Raw genomic sequence first — 23,233 nt, 5'->3', positions numbered from 1 at the left:
ACCCAGTGCCCGTGACATAGTCTTTGTGAGTCATTTGGTTTGGTCCTTGGAGTACCATTCTCAGGAAGAGGAGTAGCCTGCCTTAGTGCAAGGGGACAACGTTGGGACTGGAGCATGGGCCTGCTTGGTGCCTCGGCCCAGACGCTTAGACCACAGACAGCTGCTTTAGCAGAGTACTGTTCCCCGTAGCACTTCTGTCTGGCATATCTAAAGGTGTGTGTACCTTCTCCTGTCCTGACTCCAAGGTCTTTGCATAAACTGTCGTCCATCTGAAGAGCTGTCTGTGTAATCCGCTGGCTTGGCTAACTCACATGAAACATTGCTTCCCAATGCTGGTTGATGTGTCACAGTGTCTGGTGGAATGGATGTCACAAGGGTGTGAGTCAGAGGTGGCCACTTCCACAGATTATTAATAGGCAGTCCCAGATAGACAATGATGCCAGCTTGGATCCTGGGGTTCAGGTTGTGGGCTTTGCCCATAGAGAGCGACGCTCTGACTGTCTCCTTTTGCCCCTCTTACTTGGTCACCAGAGTATGGCTGAGTATGAGAGATGGGGCCTTCAGCTCTTCAGTACTCCTCATCTGCTTCATTGCAGACTGTGGCAAAGCAGGTGCCCATCCCTCTGTCCTGAGCCCCAATGGCCCCTTGGACTTTGCAGTTTTTGAGGAGCTGAGGCCTGGGGTTCTGTTTCTTTGCTAGAATTTTCTGGTATGAGCATCTGGCCCCTAGCCTCCTTCCCGGAGCCCTGCCTTGTCTACAGAGACTGGGACCCAGCACTGCTGTCCTCATGGAGGGCAGACTTTCTGTCTTTGAGGGATCCAGGTGTCTTCCCAGGGATGGGTCCCAAGGCTGGTCTGAGCCAAGCTTAACGAAAAATGCCTCCTAGGACCCTGGGGCTGTGAGGCTCCCTCAGAATGTTAACTTTGGCACAGGTGACTGTGAGCTTCCAAGTTAGTAGCCTTGGCACAAGGGAAGATCCCTCGGTTTCCCTGGTCCAGCTGGAGGCAGGATCCTCTCTGGATTCCTGACCCCCATGTCATGGCCCCATCATGTGCCTCTGATGTAGGTGTCTCCAGGAGGGGTTAGTGGATGGGAGCTCTGTCTTCTCAGCTGCTGGATGTTGGAGAGGTAGAGCAGGCTGGACCTGGGAAGGCCCTGCCCTTGACAGCAGGGCTCAGCACTGACCTCAGAGGAGACAGCGTTCCACAGTTATTAGTAGATTTTGCCCCTGACTATATTCCTAAGGATTTCAGAGGATCAGGAGCGGCTCAGGGGCAAGGTGTGGGTGTAAGCTGCCCAGCAACTTGCTACTCTTGCTTTATCAGCACAGGTACTGTGAGGAGAAGCTCAATCCAGGAAGGCTCAGTGCCTGCTCCAGAGTGCACAGCTTCAAGGACATTCTCCATGTAAACAGAACCCCCTTTTCCTCTGCTAGGAAGAAGAAGGTGGGTGCATGTGTCTAGAGCAGTGGTTCTCAACCTTCCTAATGCTGTGACCCTTAAATACAGTTACCTCATGTTGTGGTGACCTCCAACCATACAATTATTTTCACTGCTACTTCATGAGTATAATTTCACTACTGTTATGAGTCGTATTGTAATTATCTTATATGCAAGATATCGGACAGGTGACCACTGTGAAAGGGTCATTCGATCCCCAAGAGGGATCACAGTTGAGAACCACTGGTCTAGATGGCGAGTCTGGTCTCGTTTGGCAAGAAAGTACCATTAGCTGAGTGCCATGGGGTATTGGGGTGCCAGCTATTGGGAGACAGAGACTATAAGAAGAATCCGTCGCCTACATCATACTGGACACCATAGGCACATACCAGGACACACAGGGGATGGACTTAGAGAGGTCCCTGTGCCCAAGCGCTGATGCTGGGGCAGAGTATAGGTAACAGCATTGAAGGGGGGAACACAAAGGGAGCCAGATTCTGTGAGGGACTGGGAAGGGTCCTCCAGAAGGGACAGTGGCCTTGGGAAGCAGGGAGGGTAAAACGTATTCCCTCCGCTGTGTGGAGCTAGAATGTATTCTAGTGTGTTTGGATCAAATTCCGACACTCTGGGAATGCAGGTCAGGCACAGGCTAGAGGGATGATGGAGCATCTTACCAGACCCTTGGGAGTGCAATGGGAAGGTGTCAAGCAAGAGAATTTCCAAAACATTCTCTGACGCTTGCTTGATGTTCAGCGTGGCAGGAAGGTTGTGCCAGTGGAAGCCCAGTATCCTGGAGTGAGCTGGTCACCTCAGTAGGTGGCCCACGCGGGAGCTGTGGGATCTAGTCCTCAGTGAAGAAACTGAGCTGAGAGTGCGTTAAGAGCCTGGGGATGGGGGGTTGGGGATTTAGCTCAGTGGTAGAGCACTTGCCTAGCAAGCGCAAGGCCCTGGGTTCAGTCCCCAGCTCCGGAAAAAAAAAAAAAAAAAAAAAAAAAAAAAAAAAAAAAAAAAAAAAAAAGGAGGGCTGAACACAGCGGATCTGTTGTCTAGCCGCTGACCCAATCTGTTCCCAGAGGTCGCTTGAGCGGAGAGATGCTCATTAGGTGGGGAACTCAGAATGGAGTGGCAGCAGTCTCAGGGGGCAGCTCCAAGTGTTTTTAGTACAAGGCCTGGATCAGAATGCCCAGGCTCACTGCACTGGGTGGTGGGGGAGTGGACTCCTCTGAGTCAAGCCCGGCAGGAGCTTGAAAGATGCAGGCTGCAGTTGTGGGTGAGGTGCCAGGAACTCGGGGGTGGACCTGGTCTAATACGTCAGCACCCTTGAAAGATTTTTTTTTTCTCAAGCAATTAAAAGGTGGAAATTTGTCAGTGTTTGTGATGAACTGAAGTGTGAATCCTGAGCCGCCTCTGCTGGCTTGTGGTTTGGGGTAGGGGAGCAGCCCGCAGCAGCCATCATGCCAGGCCAGCGTGCATTTCCCGGAGATTTTGCCTGTTTCCTTCTCCCCAGCCCCACCCACCCCTCACCGTACTGGGACTAGTTATCTTCAACACGTAACACTTCCCCAGTCATCCTCCTTGAAGTTAGTGTGCTGCCCCCTCCTGGCTAGCGCAGACTCTGCACCAAGTGTGGGGGTCTCCTGGAACCCTGGAGCTCATCACTCCCAGTCAGCACAAGAGACACTCCACCACCCAGCTCAGGCACGCTTATGAGGAACAGTGACATACGGGGCCTGGGAAAGGAAGCCCTGGTCAGACATCCCAGGACATAAAGACATCACGAGTTTCCTTGGTGCTGTGCTTTGTGGTAGACACCTAGCACCCTGGCTCAGTCTTGTGCTGGTATCACCCGGTCAACATCAGTGAGCCTTGACTATAGCCAACATGGACGTCAATTCTATGAGAGACCCTTGAGTGCAGTTTAGTTTTGAGACACACATTCTGGACTCAGGGATATCCTGGTTCTAGCCACACTAGAGATGCTGCTTGTATGTGACCCAAGCCCAGCTTCTGGCTCCTCCTCATCCATCTCTTAGGCCCCTGGGGATTTAGTGAGATGCAGGTCAGTAAAGAGTGCTGGTGTCACATTTGGTGACATTGGTGGGGAGGATTGAGCTGCTGATGTGATTCCAGTGAAAGGGCAAGGTTCTAGGTAGTTCTAGCCTCAAAGGAAGTGGCTTTAAGTTTCAAACTGTAGGTGTTGGGAATGGCCAGGCCTTGGAGCAGGAAACAGTGGTCTTGCCACATCCCCTCAGCCAAAGAGCTGGTTTAGCCTTTGCTGTGCTGTTGAAACAGCTTGATTGAGCCAAAGAAGAACAGATTTCGGAGGGGAGACGGGCACAACAGTTTTGGTGGATTTGAACCAGGTATGACGCCCCTTGTATGAGAGCTGTGAGAGGCTTCCACAGGGATATGACTTCCAGGGAAGCCAGCTTAGGGTCATCCCTTTGAGATGCAGCTTCACAGAGCTACCCTTTCCTTGATAGAGCATACAGGGAGTAGGTCAGATCCCATCAAGAACTTGGATGAGGCTCCATTCAGGACCAATTCCTGGGCCAACACTAATGGAGTCCTGTATCCTAGAGAGCTGAAAACAGCAGAAGCTTACCCCCTCACAGTTCAGGCACTCACAGGTCCCAAGGCAAGATAGAGGCAAGGTTTCCTCCTCTTCTTCCTCCCCTTCCTCTTCCTCCTCTTCTTCTCTTCCTCCTCCTCTTCTTCCTCCTTCTCTTCCCCCTCCTCTTCCTCCTCCTCCTCCTCTTCCTCCTCCTCTCCTTCCTCCTCCTCCTCCTCTTCCTCTTCCTCCTCTTCCTCTTCCTCCTCCTCCTCTTCCTCCTCTTCCTCTTCCTCCTTCTTCTTCTTCCTCCTCCTCCCCTTCCTCCTCCCCTTCCTCCTCCCCTTCCTCCTCCCCTTCCTCCTCCTCTTCCTCTTCCTCCTCCTCCTCGTCCTCTTCCTCCTCTTCCTCCTCTTCTTCCTCCTCTTCCTCTTCCTCCTCTTCCTCCTCCTCCTCTTCCTCCTCCTCTTCCTCTTCCTCTTCCTCCTCCTCCTCCCACTGGAATATTCTTCTCTTGGCACACTTAGTGCCTGAGCTGTATAGACAGCTGGTCAGCAGATACCAGGGTGGGTACAGAGGTTCTGTGTGCTTGAAGTGGGTTCTAATGCGATACCACTGATCCCTGGCTGTGGGTCATATCGTGCCATCCTCCAAATCTCAGTAGGGTGCTGATGTCAGCAGGGCTAGCCTCTTCTCAGGCTTGAGGTATCAGGGCAGGGCCAGCACTGTGTACCCTTTAGGTAGTGTTAGGTGCTTATCTCACTCCTGAACAGGCCGAGGCATGCCAGGACCCTGACTGAAAGAAAGTTCTGTGCTAGTTAACCCTGGGCCCCTGCTTAGCTTTACTGGCTATCTCTTACCTTCCCTGGTAAGTGCCTTGAGTCTGACCTGATTTGGGTGGGGGTTCTCAACTTTGGAAACCTAAGGCACCAGTCCAGAGTATGAGGATAGAGTGGAAGTCAAGGCAGCCCAGTGCTGGTAAGGATAGGCTCACCCCAGCCACATACATCCGTCCTCCTGCTGGGATTCTGCTGTTACCTCACGTTAGAGTACAAGGTGAAGGTGGTGGAGTGACCCTCACGGAGGGGTCTTGGCGCTTGGAGAAACTGAGGCCTGAGGAGGTCACATGGCTCAGGACTCCTAGAGGCTGGGATTAGGGGGAAGGTCCAACAATGGTCTGAATCCTTTGTTGGGGCTCTGTCTCCCCTACAGACTTACAGGTGAGGGCCTGGGGTTGGAGACCTGGTTGGGGTGTTCAGGGTGGGTGTGGCTCACTTTGACCTCTATTGCATTGAGGAGTGTGGGAACAAAAACTGGGCATGGGTGTGGTGCATGCCTCTGCCTTAGGCTGTATCTAGCCTTCCGTTTGTTTGGCAAGGGGTAACATACTTTAGAGAGCTGGCTGGCTCCTGGTTCGTCTCCTATTGGGGTTCAATATTCTCTGCCCCTAATCTCCCCAGAGCCTGGCTCCCCCTCTGTACTCCCCCATGCTGTTCACCCTGAGCCCTTCCTAGTGTGATTCCTTCAGCCCACTTCTGTTCTAGAAATCAGACCTAGGGTTCTCTTCCAGGAAGCCTCCCTGGGCCTCACATGTCCTCTGGAGCCCACAGCTCCCAAATGCCCTGTGCCCTCTGGAAACTGCCCCACTGGTTTGTACTCATTGCTGCATGCTTCAGGGCCCCTCACCTGCTCCTTTAGCTCAGCCCTGCTGGTAAGGAGAAAGAGAGTGAGAAGAGGCCTGCATTTCCACATCCTATTCACGCCTTGCCCCCAGCTTTCTGCAGCAGGGAGGGACTTGCCTCAGAGGTAGAACCTAGTGGCTTAGGGAGACTGGGGATCTGTGCCCACCCTAAGGAGGCCCAGACAGCAAAGCTGAGGCCTTCCACTCTCCAGGTGATAGCCAGGGCTCTTTAGCCCACTGGCCGCCTTTGTGGCCTGGAGATCTTGGCTGCACAGCTGAGGCTGCAGATGTTGGGAAGGCAGGAGCTCCTTCTTCAGCAAGCTGCCCTTTTTGAGCGGCTGACATACAGGCCTGTGCCTGTGAAGGGTTAGGTACTTGCAAAACCAGTCATAGGGTTGGTATTCAGGGCCACTGGAGTCAGAGCCACAGACAGAGAAGTGAATCCATGGAGTTGGGGTGCCTCTTGGGCAAAGTAAAGACTCCACAACTCTTAGGAACCCCGTAGTCTTTGAACTCAGTCCTGCCATGAAGTTGGCCCTTGGTCTCAGAAACCCCCCTTTCCATCCATTTTCTTTTAAAGATTTTATTTATTTTATATAAGTGAGTACCCTGTCACTCTCCTCAAACACACCAGGAGAGGGAATCAGATTGTGTTGCAGATGGTTGCGAGCCACCATGTGGTTGCTGGGATTTGAACTCAGGACCTCTGGAAGAGCAGTCAGTGCTCTTAACCACTGAGCCACCTCTCCAGCCCTTCCATCCATTTTCTATCCCCCCATTTCCTACCCTGGGATTGGGGCTCAGCAGGGAGAAGCAGAGGTACTCAGTGGCTGGAGTTGAAACTCCTGCTTCTCTACCTGGTGGTTTCCAGGATAAAGCAGATAAAGAAGCTGGGCTTGTGGGAGCAGAAATATCTGGGAGGGGCTTACTCTAAGTGAGCCACTGGGCAGGAACCCTGGGACAACAGCAGTGTGCTGTCCACTGAGGCCGCGTGGATAGCAAGAATGCTTTCCAGAAAGCCAGGTGTTAGCTGAGGCAGAGAAGTAACTCAGAGAGTCCTTGTAGGAAGAGATTGATGTCTGGGCCCAAGCTCCTTCCTAGCCTCTCAGTTTCTTGGTGTCAAAGGGCACAGAAATACCCATCTTGAAAGTCACAGGTACTAGGTGCAAGGCAGAGCTTTGAGTATGTGCCTTGTAGGGAAGAGTCTGATGGGGAGGGAATGAGCTCCCAATGGGAGATATCAGCACTGTCTTCCTTGGGCCAGACACCCTAGTCTGTGAGGGGCTTCATGGTCTGATAGTGTGAGTTGGCCTTGAGACTTGGGCCAGGAGGTTCTAGAGGAAGCTATCTCTGTAGGCACACAGCTGGCCCCAGAACTGAGTAAACTCAGAGGCCAAAACCCAGCAGGCTGATGGGAGTATTGCCCTGGGCCCCAGGTGGCTTTTAGAACCGTGCTGTGGGGAAGTCAGAAAACGCCTTCTCCTTGGGACTGCCCACTAACAGGAAGTCCCAAACAAGGAGGAAACCCTCTTGGCCCCAGCTTCCCCTACCCGTGAAGCCTACTGAGCTGCTCTGCAGGCTAGGCAGTGCTGGGAGCAGCTGGGGCCTTGAGGATCTCATGCTTGGGGGATGTAGGTTGCAGTCCCTCCCCATAGCCCCCGGACTGAATAGCCTTTCTGGACTCAAGGACACCTGTCCTCAGCAGGTCACAGGAAGTTGTGCCATGTGTTGGGTCAGTGCCATGAGGTAAGTTGAACAGCTTTGGATTTGGGCTTCTGGAGGTGGTACTGGCCTAGCCACTATAGGACTTGGGTGGGGGCAGGGGGAGGAAGGATCATAGATCGCTCTTACCAGGATAGGGGATTGGAGTCAGTCCTGTGAGAAGCAATAAACTCCAAGGAGATTGGCCTCTGTCTACTTAGCCCCTAAATCTGAATGGACCAAATAGAGCCCAGAGAGGAAACTGGCCATTAAAACACTCTTAAGACTCCATTATATACCTCCCAACAGCAGCTGTGGGGAGGAGGAAGAAGACAGCTCACCAGAGAGAAGGCCAGGCCTCTGAACCCTTCCTACTGTAAGCCCTGTCTGGGGTGGTTCTTGGTATTAGGTTCTGTGTCTACACATTGTGCGTGTGTGTGCGCGCGCACGCGTGTGCGTGTGCGTGTGCGTGTGTGTGTGTGTGTGTGTGTGTGTGTGTGTGTGTGTGTGTGCAGGCATGCGTGCACACACATATGGGCTCAAGAGGACTTGAGAAGTCCTGGCTGCCTGTAGGAGAATGCTGTGCTCAAGGCCCTGACATTAAGTGGGTAATCCCAAGGCCTCAGAAAACTGACCAGAGGGGGCTGTCCTTGTGAAGCTGACAGCAATGGGGACCCTCTCCTCCCCCTACCCCCGGGTTATCTGGTATGACTGGTCACTGGGCCTTTCTAGAATTTTAGTTTTGATTCTCTAACAGAGAAGATTCTGGGAAGAGGAAGGAAGAAAGAGAAACTAAGAGGGAAGAATTATGAGGCAGCGTAAGCTGGGGCAGCCCCGGGTGAGGCAGTGGGCTGGGTAGGGAAGCTAGACCGCTCTGACTTACTGGATGTTTACCACGTGTGGCTTTGGATGAATTGTTGGCTCCTTGGACCCTGGCATATCAGGGTGTTGTGATGGTGATCTGGGTCGGCTCCTGAAGAGCATAGAGTCTGACCTATGGGGAGTGCCTAGTGCAAGCCCTTCCGTGCCTTATTGTCCTGGCCTGTAAAGTACAAAGCACTGAGTTCATGCTCCCACCCTGTCAATGTTGATGAGCAGTTGGGGAGTGGGCTGGGCCAGGCCAGCTTCTAGGGACCACCCATGAAGGGTCTTAGCAGACTGTAAGTGTGTCTTTGTGTGTATATGGTGTGAATATCTAGGCGATTTGCATATATGTATGGTACGAATGTATATTAGCACGCGTGTGTGAGCAAGCAGGTATGTAAGAATGTGTGAGTGTGAGCACATGAATTTATGGCTTTTAAAAATATGTCATTTCTTTTACTTATTTATTTTATGTATATGAGTCCACTGTCGCTGTCTTCAGACACACCAGAAGAGGGCATCGGATCCCATTACAGCCACCATGTGGTTGCTGGGGACCGAACCCAGGGCCTTGTGCTTCCTAGGCAAGCGCTCTACCATTGAGCTAAATCCCCAACCCCCCAGCACCCACTTTTAATTGCTGAACCATCTCGGTAGCTTCAAGAGCATGTGCCTGGACACATGACACAGTATGTAGGCATGTGTGATTGTGTCTGTAGGTATGTGTGATTGTGGATGCATGTGTGGTTCAGTTCCTAAGAGAACAAAAATGCCTTAGTTACTTTCCAGTGGCTGGAACAAAAACCAGGATCAAGGCAACTCATGAAAGAAAGTACTTAATCTGGAGCCCACGGTTCCAGAGGGTCAGAGTCTGGGACCATCCTGCAAGAAGCTCGGTAGCAGGTAGACAGCATGGCCCCGGAGCAGTAGCTGAGAGCTCTCATCTGATACAAGTACAGGGCAGAGAGGGTTAAGTGGGGATTGCATGGGACTTTTGAAACTTCAAAGCCCACACCCAGCGACACACATCCTAGAACAAAGCCACACCTCTTAGATCCTTCTTAAACGGTTCTACCAACTGGTGACCAAGCGTTCAAATATATGAGCATTTGGGGGCCGTTCTCATTCAAACCACCACAATGAGTATATGTGCATGTGTATGTGTCATATGAGGGTTAAGTATGAGATCATGGGTTGGGGATTTAGCTCAGTGGTAGAGCGCTTGCCTAGCAAGCATAAGGCCCTGGGTTCGGTCCCCAGCTCCGAAAAAAAGAAAAAAGAAAAAAAAAAAGAATAAGTGTCCTTCACGCAGGTGGGAACATATCTGCAGGTGTCAGGGGCTGTCAGAGCCCAGAGCTTCATAGGCTATACCCTGAGTTCATGTATTGGCTCGTATATGCATGTATGTATGCACATGTGTCAATGTGCATACACGTACATCATGTGAGTGTAACACCTGTGATGTTAACCAGGTGTGCAGAGCCTTGTAGGTGATGACTACTCACCCCTGTAGGTTCATAGAGCCCCGAGGCAGGTACAAGCCATAGAGCTTACCTCTGAAATTGTTCGGGCTGCCATTGTGGCACAGAGTGGCTTTTATTGGGTGGTTCAGTCGGTATCCTCTAGCATCCTCTGGAAACAGGGTCCCCTGAATAAGATCAATTATGAGAAGGGCTGGGAGGAAGATGTACACAGAAGCAGTGATACGTGACTTGGGGAATGTGTGGCAGGGATCCAGTCTCCCTGGTGTGTATGCAAGCACATAAACGTACAGGCTCAAATGCATGTCCATACATGCACACACGAACAAGGATTGCACAGCTTCTACGTGGTCTCATGGGCTCTAGCCACAACCACTCATTTGCACATATCCACAGCCCTGGTGTGGGGCCGGGGAGAGGCCTGCAGCTACGAGTAAAAGGATTCACGAAGCACAGTGAACCTGGCAAATGAGTCCTGACCCTGTTGCCCCAGCCTCCTCCTGAGGAGGGATTTGTTGCTATGCTTCAGAGGCCTGGACTCTTCCATATCTCCTCTGTTGCTAAGGACTCAGTTGAAGATGAGGGCAAGGTGGGCTTTTCACTGTCTCCACACTCTCCCTCAAAACTCTCCTCCACAGTGACTCAACCCACCCAGGCTGCTGTTCCTACAGAGAAGGGGACTGAGCATCCCCAACCCACGAACCGTCAGCTCCCCAGTATTTAGGAGTTGAATTGTGCTCTTAGGTCCCTGGAGCTGGGGTGGTGCTGTGGGGACTGAGGTGGCTAGCTCGTCAGCGAGTGGCTAAGAGTCTTCTTTGTCCACAGGCAAGCCAGGAGTTCTTTAGTTTCTCTTCAGTTTTCCCAGGCACAGACGACGCTGGAGTCTGTAAGCTGGGCTGAAACTCTCCAGGAACTCTAGCACAGCACGGTAGTCACCCTCGGGTGCCACATCCTCTTTCTGCTCCTGGATTGGCGATTGGGTTCCTGAGCAGGGTCAGCTGGTGTCAGGCAGGGCTCATCTGGAGGGGTTGTGATCCCAGTTCTGTCTCTGAAGTGAGAACGCCTGGGAGAGATGAGGCCGAGTATCGCTCTCTCTCCTGACACCCTCTCCAAGGTTGCTCACTGGCCACCTACGAGCTTTCATTCTGCCCGAAGCAGGGTGGTAGCTGGGCCTTCTCCTGCTGGCCACTGAATTGAAAAAAGATGGGGCTGAAACTGCTTTACTCTTGCACTCAACCCCACCCATGCATTGAGCCAGGAGGAGGTTGGCTCATCTTTCCTTGTAGCAGCTCCAGACAGATCAGAGCAGGGCTGTGTCAGCTCCCTTCAGCAATCCTCAGCCCAAACACCCACCGGGAACAAGAGTCTATTTAACTTGGGGCACCGGGGATTCCCACTCTGTGCTGGGCCCAAAACCTAAGCTTGAGGGATAATGATGACCTACTATGGCTGGGGTCAGGTAGAGAGAAGCTGTGTCACTAGCTACCAGTAATGGGCAACTACTCAGGAGAAGGAACACTGAAACTCACTTGTTCCCGACTTGTTGCTAGTACAGCCTTTCACCATGCAAAATCCACTTATTAGTCCTGATAATTTCTAACTTCCTTGGAGTTTATGCTGCATAAGCCATCTAGTCATTGCTTAGGGTTTGTTTCTGTTTGTTTGTTTTCTTATCTTGACTCTTGATTTCTGTCTGGGCACCAAATGTATGTAGTGCTTGTGGAGGCCAGAGGAGGCCATTGAAGCCCCTGGATCTGGAGCCACACACAGATGCGAGCTTCCTTGTGGGTGCTGGATCCTCTGCAAAGGCAGTGGGGCTCCTTGCCACTAAGGAGCCTCTTCAGCCCGACATTCAGTTTCTTTTTATCATAATGCAGTTGCCTTGACCACACTTTCAGTACAATGTTGAAAAGCAGCAATGGATCAGACATCCTTGCGTGGTTCCTGCCTTTCAGGAAACTGAAAATGGTCAGCCTCTCACCTCCAGCTGTAATACTGTAGGCTTTTCTTAGACACCCTTTGTTAGGTTTAGAACATGTTCCCTTCTGTTTCTTTTTCTTTTTTTAGATTTATTTACTTGTTTTATGTATATGAATACACCGTCACTGTCTTCAGACACACAAGAAGGTGGCATCAGATCCCATTACAGATGGTTGCGAGCCACCATGTGGTTGCTGGGAATTGAACTCAGGATCCCTGGAAGAGCAATCAATGCTCTTAACCACTGAGCCATCTCTCCAGCCCCGTTTCTAGTTTCTTTATTATGAAGATTTAGATAACAGCAAATTCTTTTTCTGTATCTTTTCAGATGATCGTGTGGTTTTGTTCTTTAATCAATATGGTGCATTATATTAATTGTATTCAACTATTAAAGCAACCTTGGATTGCTGGGATAAATCCCCCTTGTTCATGTTATAGAACATTTTCTTATGTGGCGTTGTGTTCAGTTTGATGGCATCTTGTGGAGAATGTTTATGCTTATATCCAGAAGTGGGTTTGGGGCTGGGGATATGGGATATGGGATTGGTAGATCCCTGTCTAGTTTCAATCCACAGCACTGTTTAAGCCAGGTATGGTCATCCTAGCACTTAGGATGTGGAGGCAGGGAAATCAGAAGTTCAAGGTCATCCTCAGCTACGTAGCTAGTTCAAGGCCAGCCTGAGTCATGTAAGATTCTGTCATAAAAGAAAAACAAAAACAAGCAAACCAACCTCAGAGAATTAATGTTCTGTCTTGTGATAGCTTTACCTGGGTTTTGGTATTGGGGTGATACTGGCCTCATGGCTTTGGTTTTATGTTTTTTGGGTGAATTTGTATATGGTTAGTGTTCTTAGAATCTAATATTTAATGGCTAAATTACTTGAGTTGCAACAGCAGGCAGTGGGAACAACCTGGACTAAGGTGAATTCTTATGGGCTTAGGTTAGTAGGGTCTGTGCGCAGAGACAGAGACCCAGAAGGTGGGGACAGAGCAAAGCACATACCAAAGGTTGAAAGTAGGGGTAGGACTGAATTAGGAGGTGCCAGAGTGTTGCCAGGTGTGAGTATACAGCAGTAATACTAGTCCTGGGGGGGGGGGCTGAGGCAGGAGCATCCCAAGGTAGAGGAAAGCCAGGCTACAGAGTGAGATCTTCTTTAACACCCTCCCCACACCCCACACACCCCCAGGCAGGACTGTGTCTGTGGTATTTAGACTAAAGATGTGATGGGAATGGTGTGTTGGCAGGAAGGCAAGGGAAGGACATTGTTGGAAGCTGGGAGAGGCGTGGCCTGCTCAGAGGCAGTAGAGAGGGGGGACCTGTAGTGCAGGGTGGTTGGAAGGAGGAGGCAGCTTAGTGTTCTGGGTAAGAAGGCAGGTGCTCCTCCAGGAACCAATGCAGGCAGCCAGCCAGCCTCTTGGAGAGAGAAAGCTGCAGGGACCTCAAGGCTGCACCTAGTGGGAAGGGGCCAGCAGAGCTTGCCTAATCTAGAGGCTTGGACTCCAGGGAGAAGAACGTAGATTGGACAGCTGGGTGGGAATGAAGCCTGAGGAACATTACCAGAGCTCCTCAGAAGGGCAAGGGTGCTGCCTTCTGTCTCAGGCAGTCCATCTTGGGGCAGCCTGTATTGTATGGGAGATGGAGGAGGAAGGATGCCTAGGAGATCAACAGGTCTTTACCAACCTTAGGCAGCCAGGAACACTCTTCTGGGACTGACACCCAAAAGAGCCCAAGTAGGTGAGAGCTGCCAAGGGCTGGACCCCCTGCTCCTTGGGGGGAATTCTGTCCCAAGGGAGACCCATGGAGTGGACATTGGCAAGGTAACATGGTACCCTATTTCCTCTGCTCATATCCAAGGCACAAACTGGGTGTCGATCCACAAGCGGGGACTTTGGGATCCTCAGGTGTTGGGAATATGAACGGGACTTCCTCATTCGCCTTGGTGGCTTCCTTGTTTGTCTAGATGGCTCTTAATTCTGGACTGTATAGGCATAAGTTTCTAAGTTTCCACTTCTTGTAGCCCACCACCCTCAGTGCAGTGGGTGGAGAAGCTGACGTGTGGAGGGGCGGGTCCGCTTCCTCACCTGGCCCCTAGCCCTTACTCCTCCGCCCGCGAGGGGAGGAGCCAGTGGCCGCTCCGGCCTGGGGCTCTACGAGCTATGGCGGGCTCTGGGTCGCGGCCCCGGAGCTGGGGCTGGCGGGAGACGGGCTCCAGGGATGAGGCTGCGTCTGGTGGGCCCGGCTCTGGACAATGTCGCTGTTCACAGGGTAGACGGGCACTGGCCGCCCCCCGGAAGCCCGCTGTGCCCGCCGCGTGGACACCGTGAGTACTGATCCTGGGGCTCGAGATCTGGGGCCCCAGCTCTGGGTTTGAGCACCCACGCTTCAGACTCTCACTCCTCAGACCTGGGCCCCCAGCCTTTGCACTACGACTGGGGACTGTAAGTCCATGGAGCCCCAGGCGCTATCCGGCGTCTACCCAGAACAAAGGGGAGCATGGGCCAGCCACAGTTGACTGGCCGGGGGCCCCCGAGCCTGGCACTCTGTCTGTCCATTTGCTAGCACCCTCCCCCGATGGGTGTGGGAGTGGGCACCCTCCTCGTACCCCACTGCTGTGGTCGGACCCGCGTTCCCCCTTGGCCCTGCGTGGGGGTGTGGTCGCGCTATTGTTCCATACCTCTGCCTGCGGTTCAAGGACCAATGGCCCTGACCTTGCTCCTGCTGGCCGGGACTATGGACCAAGTGCATTTGAGTGTTAGTGGATTCCCCCCATCTCACCTCCCCCCTTGTGTGTGTGTGTGTGTGTGTGTGTGTGTGTGTGTGTGTGTGTGTGTGTGTGTGTGTGTGTTGGGGTAGCCAACGGAACTTAATTCTCTAACATATTTGGTGGCGTGGGCCTTGCCGTTGACAAGAGTTTGATTGATTTTCATCCTTTTTCCTTTCGTTTTCTGACGCAGTAGATCTCCCCGCTTCAGCCTTCTGAATGTTGAGCTTTCAGGCTTGGGCCACCCGGGCCTGGAGGGTTTTCTGTGTATGTAATTGGGGATTGACACTGTAGTAATAGGAATCCCAGTAGCCTGCCCTTCTGGATCACTCCCTAGCCGTCCCACCTTGTTGAGAGCAGGCTACTGACCTTATTCTCATGCAGTTCCTCAGGGGTCCAAAAAAGGACCTGATGGAGTAAGTGGGGGTACCAACAGAATAATGCCAGTTTAGGGGACAATTGTGACTGCTAGTTGGGGTTCCTCACAGGAAGGAGCCTCTGGGTTCTGATACACTGGGCTGATAAAGTGAATACTAGCAAACCTGCCAAATGGCCCTCACGGCACTGATGACAAGGGTGTGTGGAGTCCACCCTGTGCTCCCAATTTATAGCTCTAAGAACCGAGGCTGGAGTTCCTCTAGAAAGCCAAACTAGGTAGGAGCCCAAATCATTAAACTGAGGAAGTGGGGGCTCTTGGCTTGCTCTTCTCCTATTATCTGACTTCAAGACTTTAAAAGGACAGAAGTTACTGAGGAAGGGTAGACATCTCAAGACCTTACTTTCTCTCCACGGAAGGTCAGACCTAGTGGAGAAGGTGCCCAAAGCCTGCCTCAGTCCTTCTGAACAGCCATTTTCAAGGGGTGATTCCCAGTATTCCCTGCTCCAGGAAGCCACCCCTGACTTCCCGCCTAAGACAAGCAAGCACCTTGTGAGCTCCTGTAACATTGGAACCTTGGGGTAGCTATGGCATAAGACCTGATGTACCCAGATGAGGGTTTTCTGAGTTCAGTCATTACTGCCCCAATCTTTCTGGGGCCATGAGCTCAGTGAACTCACGGTGAAGACAGGATTGTGTTCAGCATTCTGGAGTCAAGTGTGTGGCCAAGAGGATTGGGAACTGACTTTGTAGCACCGTCACTCCAGAGTCTCACTCAGAAGAGTTGATGGCTCAAGAAGAGCCTTCCTCCACTGACCTGACCTTCTACATTGCGTTCTGGATCTTGGCTCTGTTCTCCCAGGATCCCCTGCCAACCTGTTCCCTGATGTCCACCCCAGCTGCGTCCTGTCTCTCTTGCTTCTATTGCAGCTTCATGGAGGCTGAGGAAATGCATTGGCCTGTCCCCATGAAGGCCATTGGTGCCCAGAATTTGCTGACTATGCCTGGTGGTGTGGCCAAGGCTGGTTACTTGCACAAGAAGGGTGGCACCCAGCTGCAACTGCTCAAATGTGAGTCACCGGATCCTGGGAGTTTCAAAGGGGGGACCTGGTTCTGCTTCTTCACTGCTCTAATGGGGCCTCCTGAGATTTCTTTTCCTTCTCTGGCAGCTGGCACACCTGGTAAACCTGATGATTTCCTTACCCTGGGCCCTGTCACAGGATCCAGCTTAGTACAGCTAGGCAAAGTGAGGATGAACATTTGGTGTACGTACTGACCAGCTAAGTCATGAGTGCCTCAGTCTGCAGCCAAGGCTGGAGGACCTCAGTGTGGCCTGATAGGTCTGGTCCCTCAGTGTGTTCTTGCCTTGCATGTGAGTTGTGGGTGAGCTGGCGAGTCACGTGGCACAGAATGATGCCGTGTGCCAGGCCAGGAGTCAGCTGAGTGAGTGTCAGGATGCTGGCAGCAAAGAGCCTTGCCTAGCTCTCTGCTCAGCCATGGGCACTCCATGCTTTTGCCCTCGCAATGCCCTCTGCCAGGGACTCCCTGCCCCTGCGTTGCTCTAGCTGGACTATTGGACCCTGTGTGCATATCAATGTATAGACAGCTTCCAAGAAAGAACCATAAAATAGCCTTCCCCAGGGTTAGGAGGAGCTGTTGGGCAGGAACAGAGGAGCTTGAGAACAGGTCCCTGTGGCTCTCATCAGCCAGCTCTGGGTGCCTAAGCTCTGTTCTCCTTGCCCGGTCAGGTCCTCACCTCCCCAGTAGTCTTATTGCTCCAAGCAAGGCTGCCATGGCCTCCTTAGCCCTCTGGTCCAGGCTCCACCCTTTCTTACTGTCTCTTGAGGCCTTAATCTACCCATTTTCTTTGGGTGGCTAGGCCTTTCCTGGGGTGGTGCCCCAAAACTTGCCAGTGTGCCAGTGACCCCAAAGAAAGCTCAAGGAAAGGGCAGCACACCTGCTCAGCTCTACCTTCTGCAGTCTCAGAGGTCTGGTCCCATGTTGCCCAGGGCCTCTGGAGAGGGCCCCAGAGTAGAGCCCTCACTGGTGGCTCTGTGGCTCACCTCTGCCGCTGAACTGTCCCCAGGGCCCCTCCGCTTTGTGATCATCCACCAGCGCTGCATCTACTACTTCAAGAGCAGCACATCTGCCTCCCCGCAGGGCGCCTTCTCACTGAGCGGCTACAACAGGTGAGTGTCTATCTGCCTGTCACCACCCTCCCCTGCCAATTGCCTTCCCTCTCGCCCTACACCACAGAGCCGATCCCTAGCTGTCTGAGATGGCCTTCATCTGTTTGCTGGCTATTATTCTACCTACCCTGGCTTTTGCTGAGGGCAGGGTGGGACAGTATGTGTGGGGTGAGGCCTTTACTAGGAACTTCTTGGGGGTTCAGGTACCAGGGGCCTGGGTAGCTTACTTTGTGGAGTTCCCATTGAATTATCACCTTGTAAATTCTTTGTTCAGCCTCTGGTCCTGCTGTTCACTCACCACCCTCCTTTTCCAGGGAGCCCTGAGTCCATCCATCCCAGACTATGCTAAACTCAGGTTCTTCATGTATTTTCTGGCTCTAGGGTCTTCCCAGGCTCCAGTTCAGTTCCCTGCTACATTGGTCATCTTGAGTTCTTTTTGTGCCATGGGGACTGTAGGGACCCAGGCTCTTTGCCTTGTAGCATTAGACTGAGCCTTTCATCACCCCATAAAGGCCTAGCCCATCCTGCTTATTCTAGTTGCTGCAGGCCTCTGCTTCACTCTGACTATAGCCTCGATGAGCCAGCCTTGCCAAAGTAGCCAGGCCAGGTCCCTAGTCTAGCCCTAGGCACTAGCTAATCAAAGCTCTCTCCCTAGTCACTTTCCCCAGACTGGTAGCCCTTGACCGATGTGACTGCATCCTAAAGATTGTCCACCCCATTTGGTGGGTTGAGCCTGAGAGGCCCTGGCCAGCACCTGTGATGAGTCAGGCAGATACCCTGGCCTAGATGCCCAGCCAGCAGGACTCCCCTAGGTAGACTGATGTTTGAGAAAGCCCTGCATCAAGGGGCAGACCACAGAGTCAAGAGGCAGTCCAGGGGCCACGTGTGCCAAAGCTAGGGAGCTTTGATGAATGACTCTGATGGGCAAGGAGAGTAATGGGACCTTGTCTTTGAGCCCTGCACTCTGCTCTCATGGGAAGCCCTCACAGATGCAGTGCCTTCCTGAGCTCATACTCTGCTATCTCCGTGAAGCATCTAGGTATTCTACTGAGAGCCTAAGCAGGCAGAGACTGCCCAGATCTGCCCGTGTTCCCCAGGGCATGATGCTGAGTGCTGGAATCAATTCAGGGGTGGGCTTTGTAGTGAGAATTCTAGAATTTTGGTTTCTTAAAAAAAAAAAAAAACTAGCATGGAAGTATTGTAAGACTGTTTTTGCCTTAATCTCTCGTGTAGAGATCTGTGAGTGCTTTGCAGCAGTTGATTGTGATTTGCCCAGTGCTCTAACGGAGGCATGGTTTTGCCAGCTGCAGATAATTTCTGCAATGGACCTTTGGAATTCTGGGAGTTTTTCAGAGAAATGGGGTTCATAGTTGCTGGTCATTCGGGGGGGGGTTGGTTGCGGTTTGTTCGTAGTTTTGGTCAAAGAAGAAACAAGGAGAAGGAAGTTAGATTCAGACTTATCCCCCACCCTTTCCCTCTACAGTCCTTTCTCTCCTGTCTAGTGATAGTGGGTGAAACAGGGGGGAAGGGGGGAATAAAGGATGGTTAAAAGAAGAACCCCCTAAGTAGGAAAAGTCCAGCTACAGGGGTTGATGAGCCCATTTCTTGAGTGGACAAGCTGGTGACTTCTGGCAATGTGCCCTCAGAGTGATGCGGGCAGCTGAGGAGACCACATCCAACAATGTCTTCCCGTTCAAGATCATTCACATCAGCAAGAAACACCGCACGTGGTTCTTCTCAGCCTCCTCTGAGGACGAGCGCAAGGTGATTAGCAGGTAGCAGGGCCCCAGGAGCCGGGCAGGACTTGCCTGAAGTGCTACACTGATCATCAGGCTCTGACCTCCCATGAATTCTAGACAGGAGGCTAGGATCCTGAAGAGAAAGTCTTGGTCGAGGTATATGGGCAGCCAGTTGGATTAGACCCACAGCCTGGTGCCTGTACTCACCATGAGAATATGCCAGCAGGATGTAACCTGGAGCGGACTGAGGGACAGCCGCAGCCCCGGGAGGGTGATTTCATGTCTGAGCCACGTGATCTATGCTATACCCAGCTAGGTTCCTCTCCTTGCTAGACAGTGGGAAGAGGATAGTGTGGGACCCCATTCTGGGCAACATCATACTTACTATGGCTCTTCCTGACCCGCAGAGCTGGATGGCCATGCTACGCAGGGAAATTGGCCACTTCCATGAGAAGAAGGAACTACCTCTGGATACCAGGTATGCCAGGGGATGTGGTAGGTGGGGGAGTCCCCAGGGCTTCTTGGCTCTTAGGGCTCCCTTCTAGTCCCTGGGGACTAGACTTATAATCACTTCCATAAAGGTTTTTCTGGTGGTGCCAGGCAAGCGTCATGTGTGGAAGCACACGCTGCTTACATAGTCATGTGTGAGTGTGCATGCGACACCTCTGTTCTTGTCTGTCTTCCAGCTCTGTCTCTGTCTCAATCTGTTGTACTTATGTGTTAACTCCTATGTGTCTTTTCCTTCCCCTACTATGGAGGCCCAGCATTTACAGCTCAGAGTTTTGGATTCCTAACTCCCTGGTGTCTACTTCATCCTTGGGGCGAGTGTAGTATTCCTGGTCTCAGCGTCCTCACCCATGAGATGGCCCAGCAAACAGCAGGGCTCTCTAGGGAACATAAGTCAATCCTATCCTAGTCGGTGAAACTGAGATCCAGGGAGGGCTGGGCACTCTCAAGGACCTGCCCTGGGGTCCTGGACTGAATCCAGAGCTCCTGGCTGTCGGGTTGGACAAGAAGTAGCCATTTGGACAGTTCTGATGCACCAAGTCAGTCAGAGTGGCTAAAACCACAATAGGGCAAGGAGGTGGCACCCATAGATGGTCCCAAGCTTCCAGTCCCTATGTTCATACATGATGCCCAAATGTCATATAGAGAGCTATATGATCTTTGTGTCCCTATACACATGTGAGGGATTATCCTTGTGTCTGTATATGTTCGTATCTGTGTGTGACTGTGGTGTTGGGAGTGTTCACAAGGAGGACACCTAGTCTAGTACTCACTGCTTGTTCCTTGCTCTGGGTTGCAGCGACTCTAGCTCAGACACGGACAGCTTCTATGGTGCAGTTGAGCGACCTATAGATATCAGCCTGTCTTCATATCCCACAGACAACGAAGGTAAGACTCTCTGCACCTGCCATATGTCCCCATGACTGCTGACAGTGAACCCGCGTGGGCTGCCCAGAGGGAGAGAAAAGCGCATTTGGCTTTGCCCCCTGCCCTGTCCTCTGGCAGAGTGATGCAGCTTCTCTGCCTCTGACCCCTAGCAGTGGGAGTTCAGGTTAGATCCTACCTCCTCATCCTCAACCCCCTGCCTCCTGGGTGCCATGCCGCCTGTTCTGCATGCAGTGGGCCTGGCCTGTGTTGTGTCTCATCTTACACTCACTGCACGTAGATTACGAACATGAGGATGAAGAAGACTCGTACTTGGAGCCTGATTCCCCGGGACCCATGAAACTTGAAGGTAGGTAGTGTAGCCGGGCCTGGGGTCTCCTTGGTGAGTAGAGTCCAGAGACAGGGACCGAGAATAGAGCCTCTCCTAAGCTGGTGGGTCTTTATTGTTTGGTTGGGTCTCTTGGTAATAATGGCTGTCCTCAATCTTTCCTGACCGGGCTGTCTGCAAACTCAGATCTGCCTGTCACTGCCTCCTGACTACAGAATTAAAAAACATGTACCACGACGCCTAGCAGGTTGTGGGTCTTGCTCTGTGTGGACTCAGTTTCCTTGCTGTGATCCAAGTAATCAGAGGTTCGGGGCTGGTTGGCTTTACCAGCCATCTCCCAAGTTAACCTTGTGTGGATGGAGGTTCAGGAGAGAGGGGTGGTCCTGGAAGCTGACTGAAAACGAAGGGGCACTGAGAGGTGGGTTAGTCTGAGGCAGGCCCATTGCCCATGGCAACAAGTTCTCTGTGGATCATAGCTGTAGGCCAGGCTGTCATCTCTGACTCAGTGTTCACTACACCCCCTGAGGCACACAGACAGATGAGCATACAGACACATCTCTGCGAGTGACAGGGGCGGCCAGGGCTGGGGAGGAAGGTCATGTCTCTGTCCTTCACCTCCTTATACCTCATACTTTCTCGGCTTCCTCTGCTCAGAACACTCCAGCTTTGTCTTGTCTGTCATTATGTCTTGGGACGATTGCCATCTTCTACTTGCCGTCTTCCACTGACCTTCCTCCTTCCGTCTGACTAGCTGTAGGTGTTGGTGTCCTTGTTCACTGCTTTCGGGCCAGCTCTGCTGATGCTCCTTCAGCGACCAGACCACTGGCTTTAATTTCCTACTCTCACACTTCTTGCCTTAGTCCTCAACTTGATTACCCAGCTTCCGAGAGGGAGAAAGCAGTCTCTGTCCTTGAGCTGTAGGTAGGCACATTCAGGGTACCTGCAGCCTTCATTGAACGCTCTACACCACTCTTCCCCCTACCCTCTAGACAGACCTCCCCCACTCCTCACTGGCCTCATTCTTCCAGATGCCCTCTGACCCTCCTTCTCTGCATTTACCTCTTGAGGGTTATCCCCACCCTTCCTGTGACTGAGGGACAACCCAGGCCTCAGGTCTCATTTCTTTCACGTCATTCCCACTTGTCCCGGACCTACTGTCCTGGAGCTCCCTATGACATCTGATGTCATACCATGCTTTTGCTCGTTATAAACACAGGCTTTCATCTTCACCCCAGGGGTTCTGGCCCATGCTGCTCACCTCTGTTCAGAATTCACCCTTCCCCTTGCTCAAGTGAAGGCCTGGGAATCCCAACTCTGCTTACTTCTACTCGTGGGAGGCTTAAGAGCTCTTCATGTGACATCTAGGCTGTAGAAACCTTACATGGACTGTTGTCAGGGGATGGGAAGTGGCAGGGAGCAGCGGTGGCTTGGGCCCAGGGAAAGCTGGGTGGCAGGCTAGTCATTGGGCGTTAGGTAGGGCAAGGGGGAGGCATGGAGGATGCCTATTGAATGAGCTGCGGCCGGCAGCTGAAGGTGTGGCCATGAGAAGTGCATACCTGGTTGGTTCTTGTTGTCTGTTGCTAGTATAGGATAGTGGTGGTCCAGCCTCTATGTGGTGCCAACTTGCTTTTATTTTTTGTTCTGCAGATGCCCTGACCTATCCACCAGCCTACCCACCACCCCCTGTACCTGTACCTCGGAAGCCAACCTTCTCTGACTTGCCCCGTGCCCACTCTTTCACCTCCAAAAGCCCAAGCCCCTTACTGCCACCCCCACCTCCTAAGCGAGGCCTTATGGACACTGGCCCTGCCCCTGAGGATGCTAAGAAGGACCCCCTGGGCCTGAGGCGAGTAGAGCCTAGCCTCAGGGTGCCTGCTACCCCTCGGAGGATGAGTGACCCCCCAGTGAGCAACGTACCCACTGTGCCCAACCTCCGGAAACATCCTTGCTTCCGAGACAGTGCGAATCCTGGCCCAGAACCCTGGACCCCTGGCCACGGGACTAGCTCTGTCTCCAGCTCTACCACCATGGCCATTACCACCTCTAGGAACTGTGACAAACTCAAGTCATTTCACCTGTCTTCCCGAGGGCCACCTGCATCTGAGCCCCCACCTGTGCCTGCCAATAAACCCAAGTTCCTGAAGATAGTTGAAGAAGCTTCTCCAAGGGAAGCAGCCAAGTCTGCACCTGTGCCCCCTGTGGCCCCCAGGCCTCCGGTGCAGAAGATGTCCATGCCTGAGGTTACCGTTCGGCCTGCAGTGCTGCCTAGACCAGAGAAGACACCTCTTCCCCACCTCCAGTGAGTCTGGCTTGGGTCGTGCCTTTGCTGCCAGCCAATAGGTTCCCTCAACCCAGTCTGTTCTCTATCCAGTACCCCCTACATTCTGAGGAGAAGCATTTGGCATCCCTACCCCTGGCTGGTTCAGTGACGCAGTGATATCTAGTCTCATCCATTCCGATACACATTTGTGTCTCAGAGCACGTGTGGCTTCCTTTAATTCCCCTTAAAGACTTGGAGACTAGGCTCAAGAGGACTACCTGCTACCTGTGCAGAGGGCTGGGCTCTTACCGTAGGTGTCCTTTGTGGTCAGATTACATTGTTCAGCGTCCCCCAATCTGTCCACCTCCTTGTAGCTTTAAGAGAGCTGTGACTTTGTCACAGTCTCACAGATATCAACAGTAGATCTTGGGCCCAGGCAGTGTCCACTATAGGATAATACCTGAGTTCAGGTGGCCAGTGCCCCTGCTT

General features: G+C 52.4%; 1 protein-coding gene across 8 annotated transcripts in view; it reads left to right on the top strand.

Annotated features, from left to right (window-relative positions):
* Window positions 1-23,233, top strand: part of Sh3bp2 (SH3-domain binding protein 2) — a 37,203-nt gene that overhangs the window by 10,570 nt on the left and 3,400 nt on the right. For 6 of the 8 annotated variants that reach the window (NM_001414976.1, NM_001100684.1, XM_039091976.2 and 3 more), the window contains 7 exons: window positions 15,767-15,906; window positions 16,923-17,025; window positions 18,672-18,789; window positions 19,172-19,242; window positions 20,071-20,159; window positions 20,437-20,505; window positions 22,132-22,783. In NM_001414976.1, the coding sequence (NP_001401905.1) occupies window positions 15,771-15,906; window positions 16,923-17,025; window positions 18,672-18,789; window positions 19,172-19,242; window positions 20,071-20,159; window positions 20,437-20,505; window positions 22,132-22,783 (1,238 nt within the window). In that variant the 5' untranslated portion in view covers window positions 15,767-15,770. The other 2 variants (XM_006251248.5, XM_006251247.5) reach the window with 2 other exon arrangements.

Source organism: Rattus norvegicus, chromosome 14 (genome assembly GCF_036323735.1).
Source record: "Rattus norvegicus strain BN/NHsdMcwi chromosome 14, GRCr8, whole genome shotgun sequence".
NCBI classification, from domain to species: Eukaryota; Metazoa; Chordata; class Mammalia; order Rodentia; family Muridae; genus Rattus; species Rattus norvegicus.
Note: the sequence above shows the minus strand (reverse complement) of the source record. Positions and strands in the feature narration are given on the sequence as shown.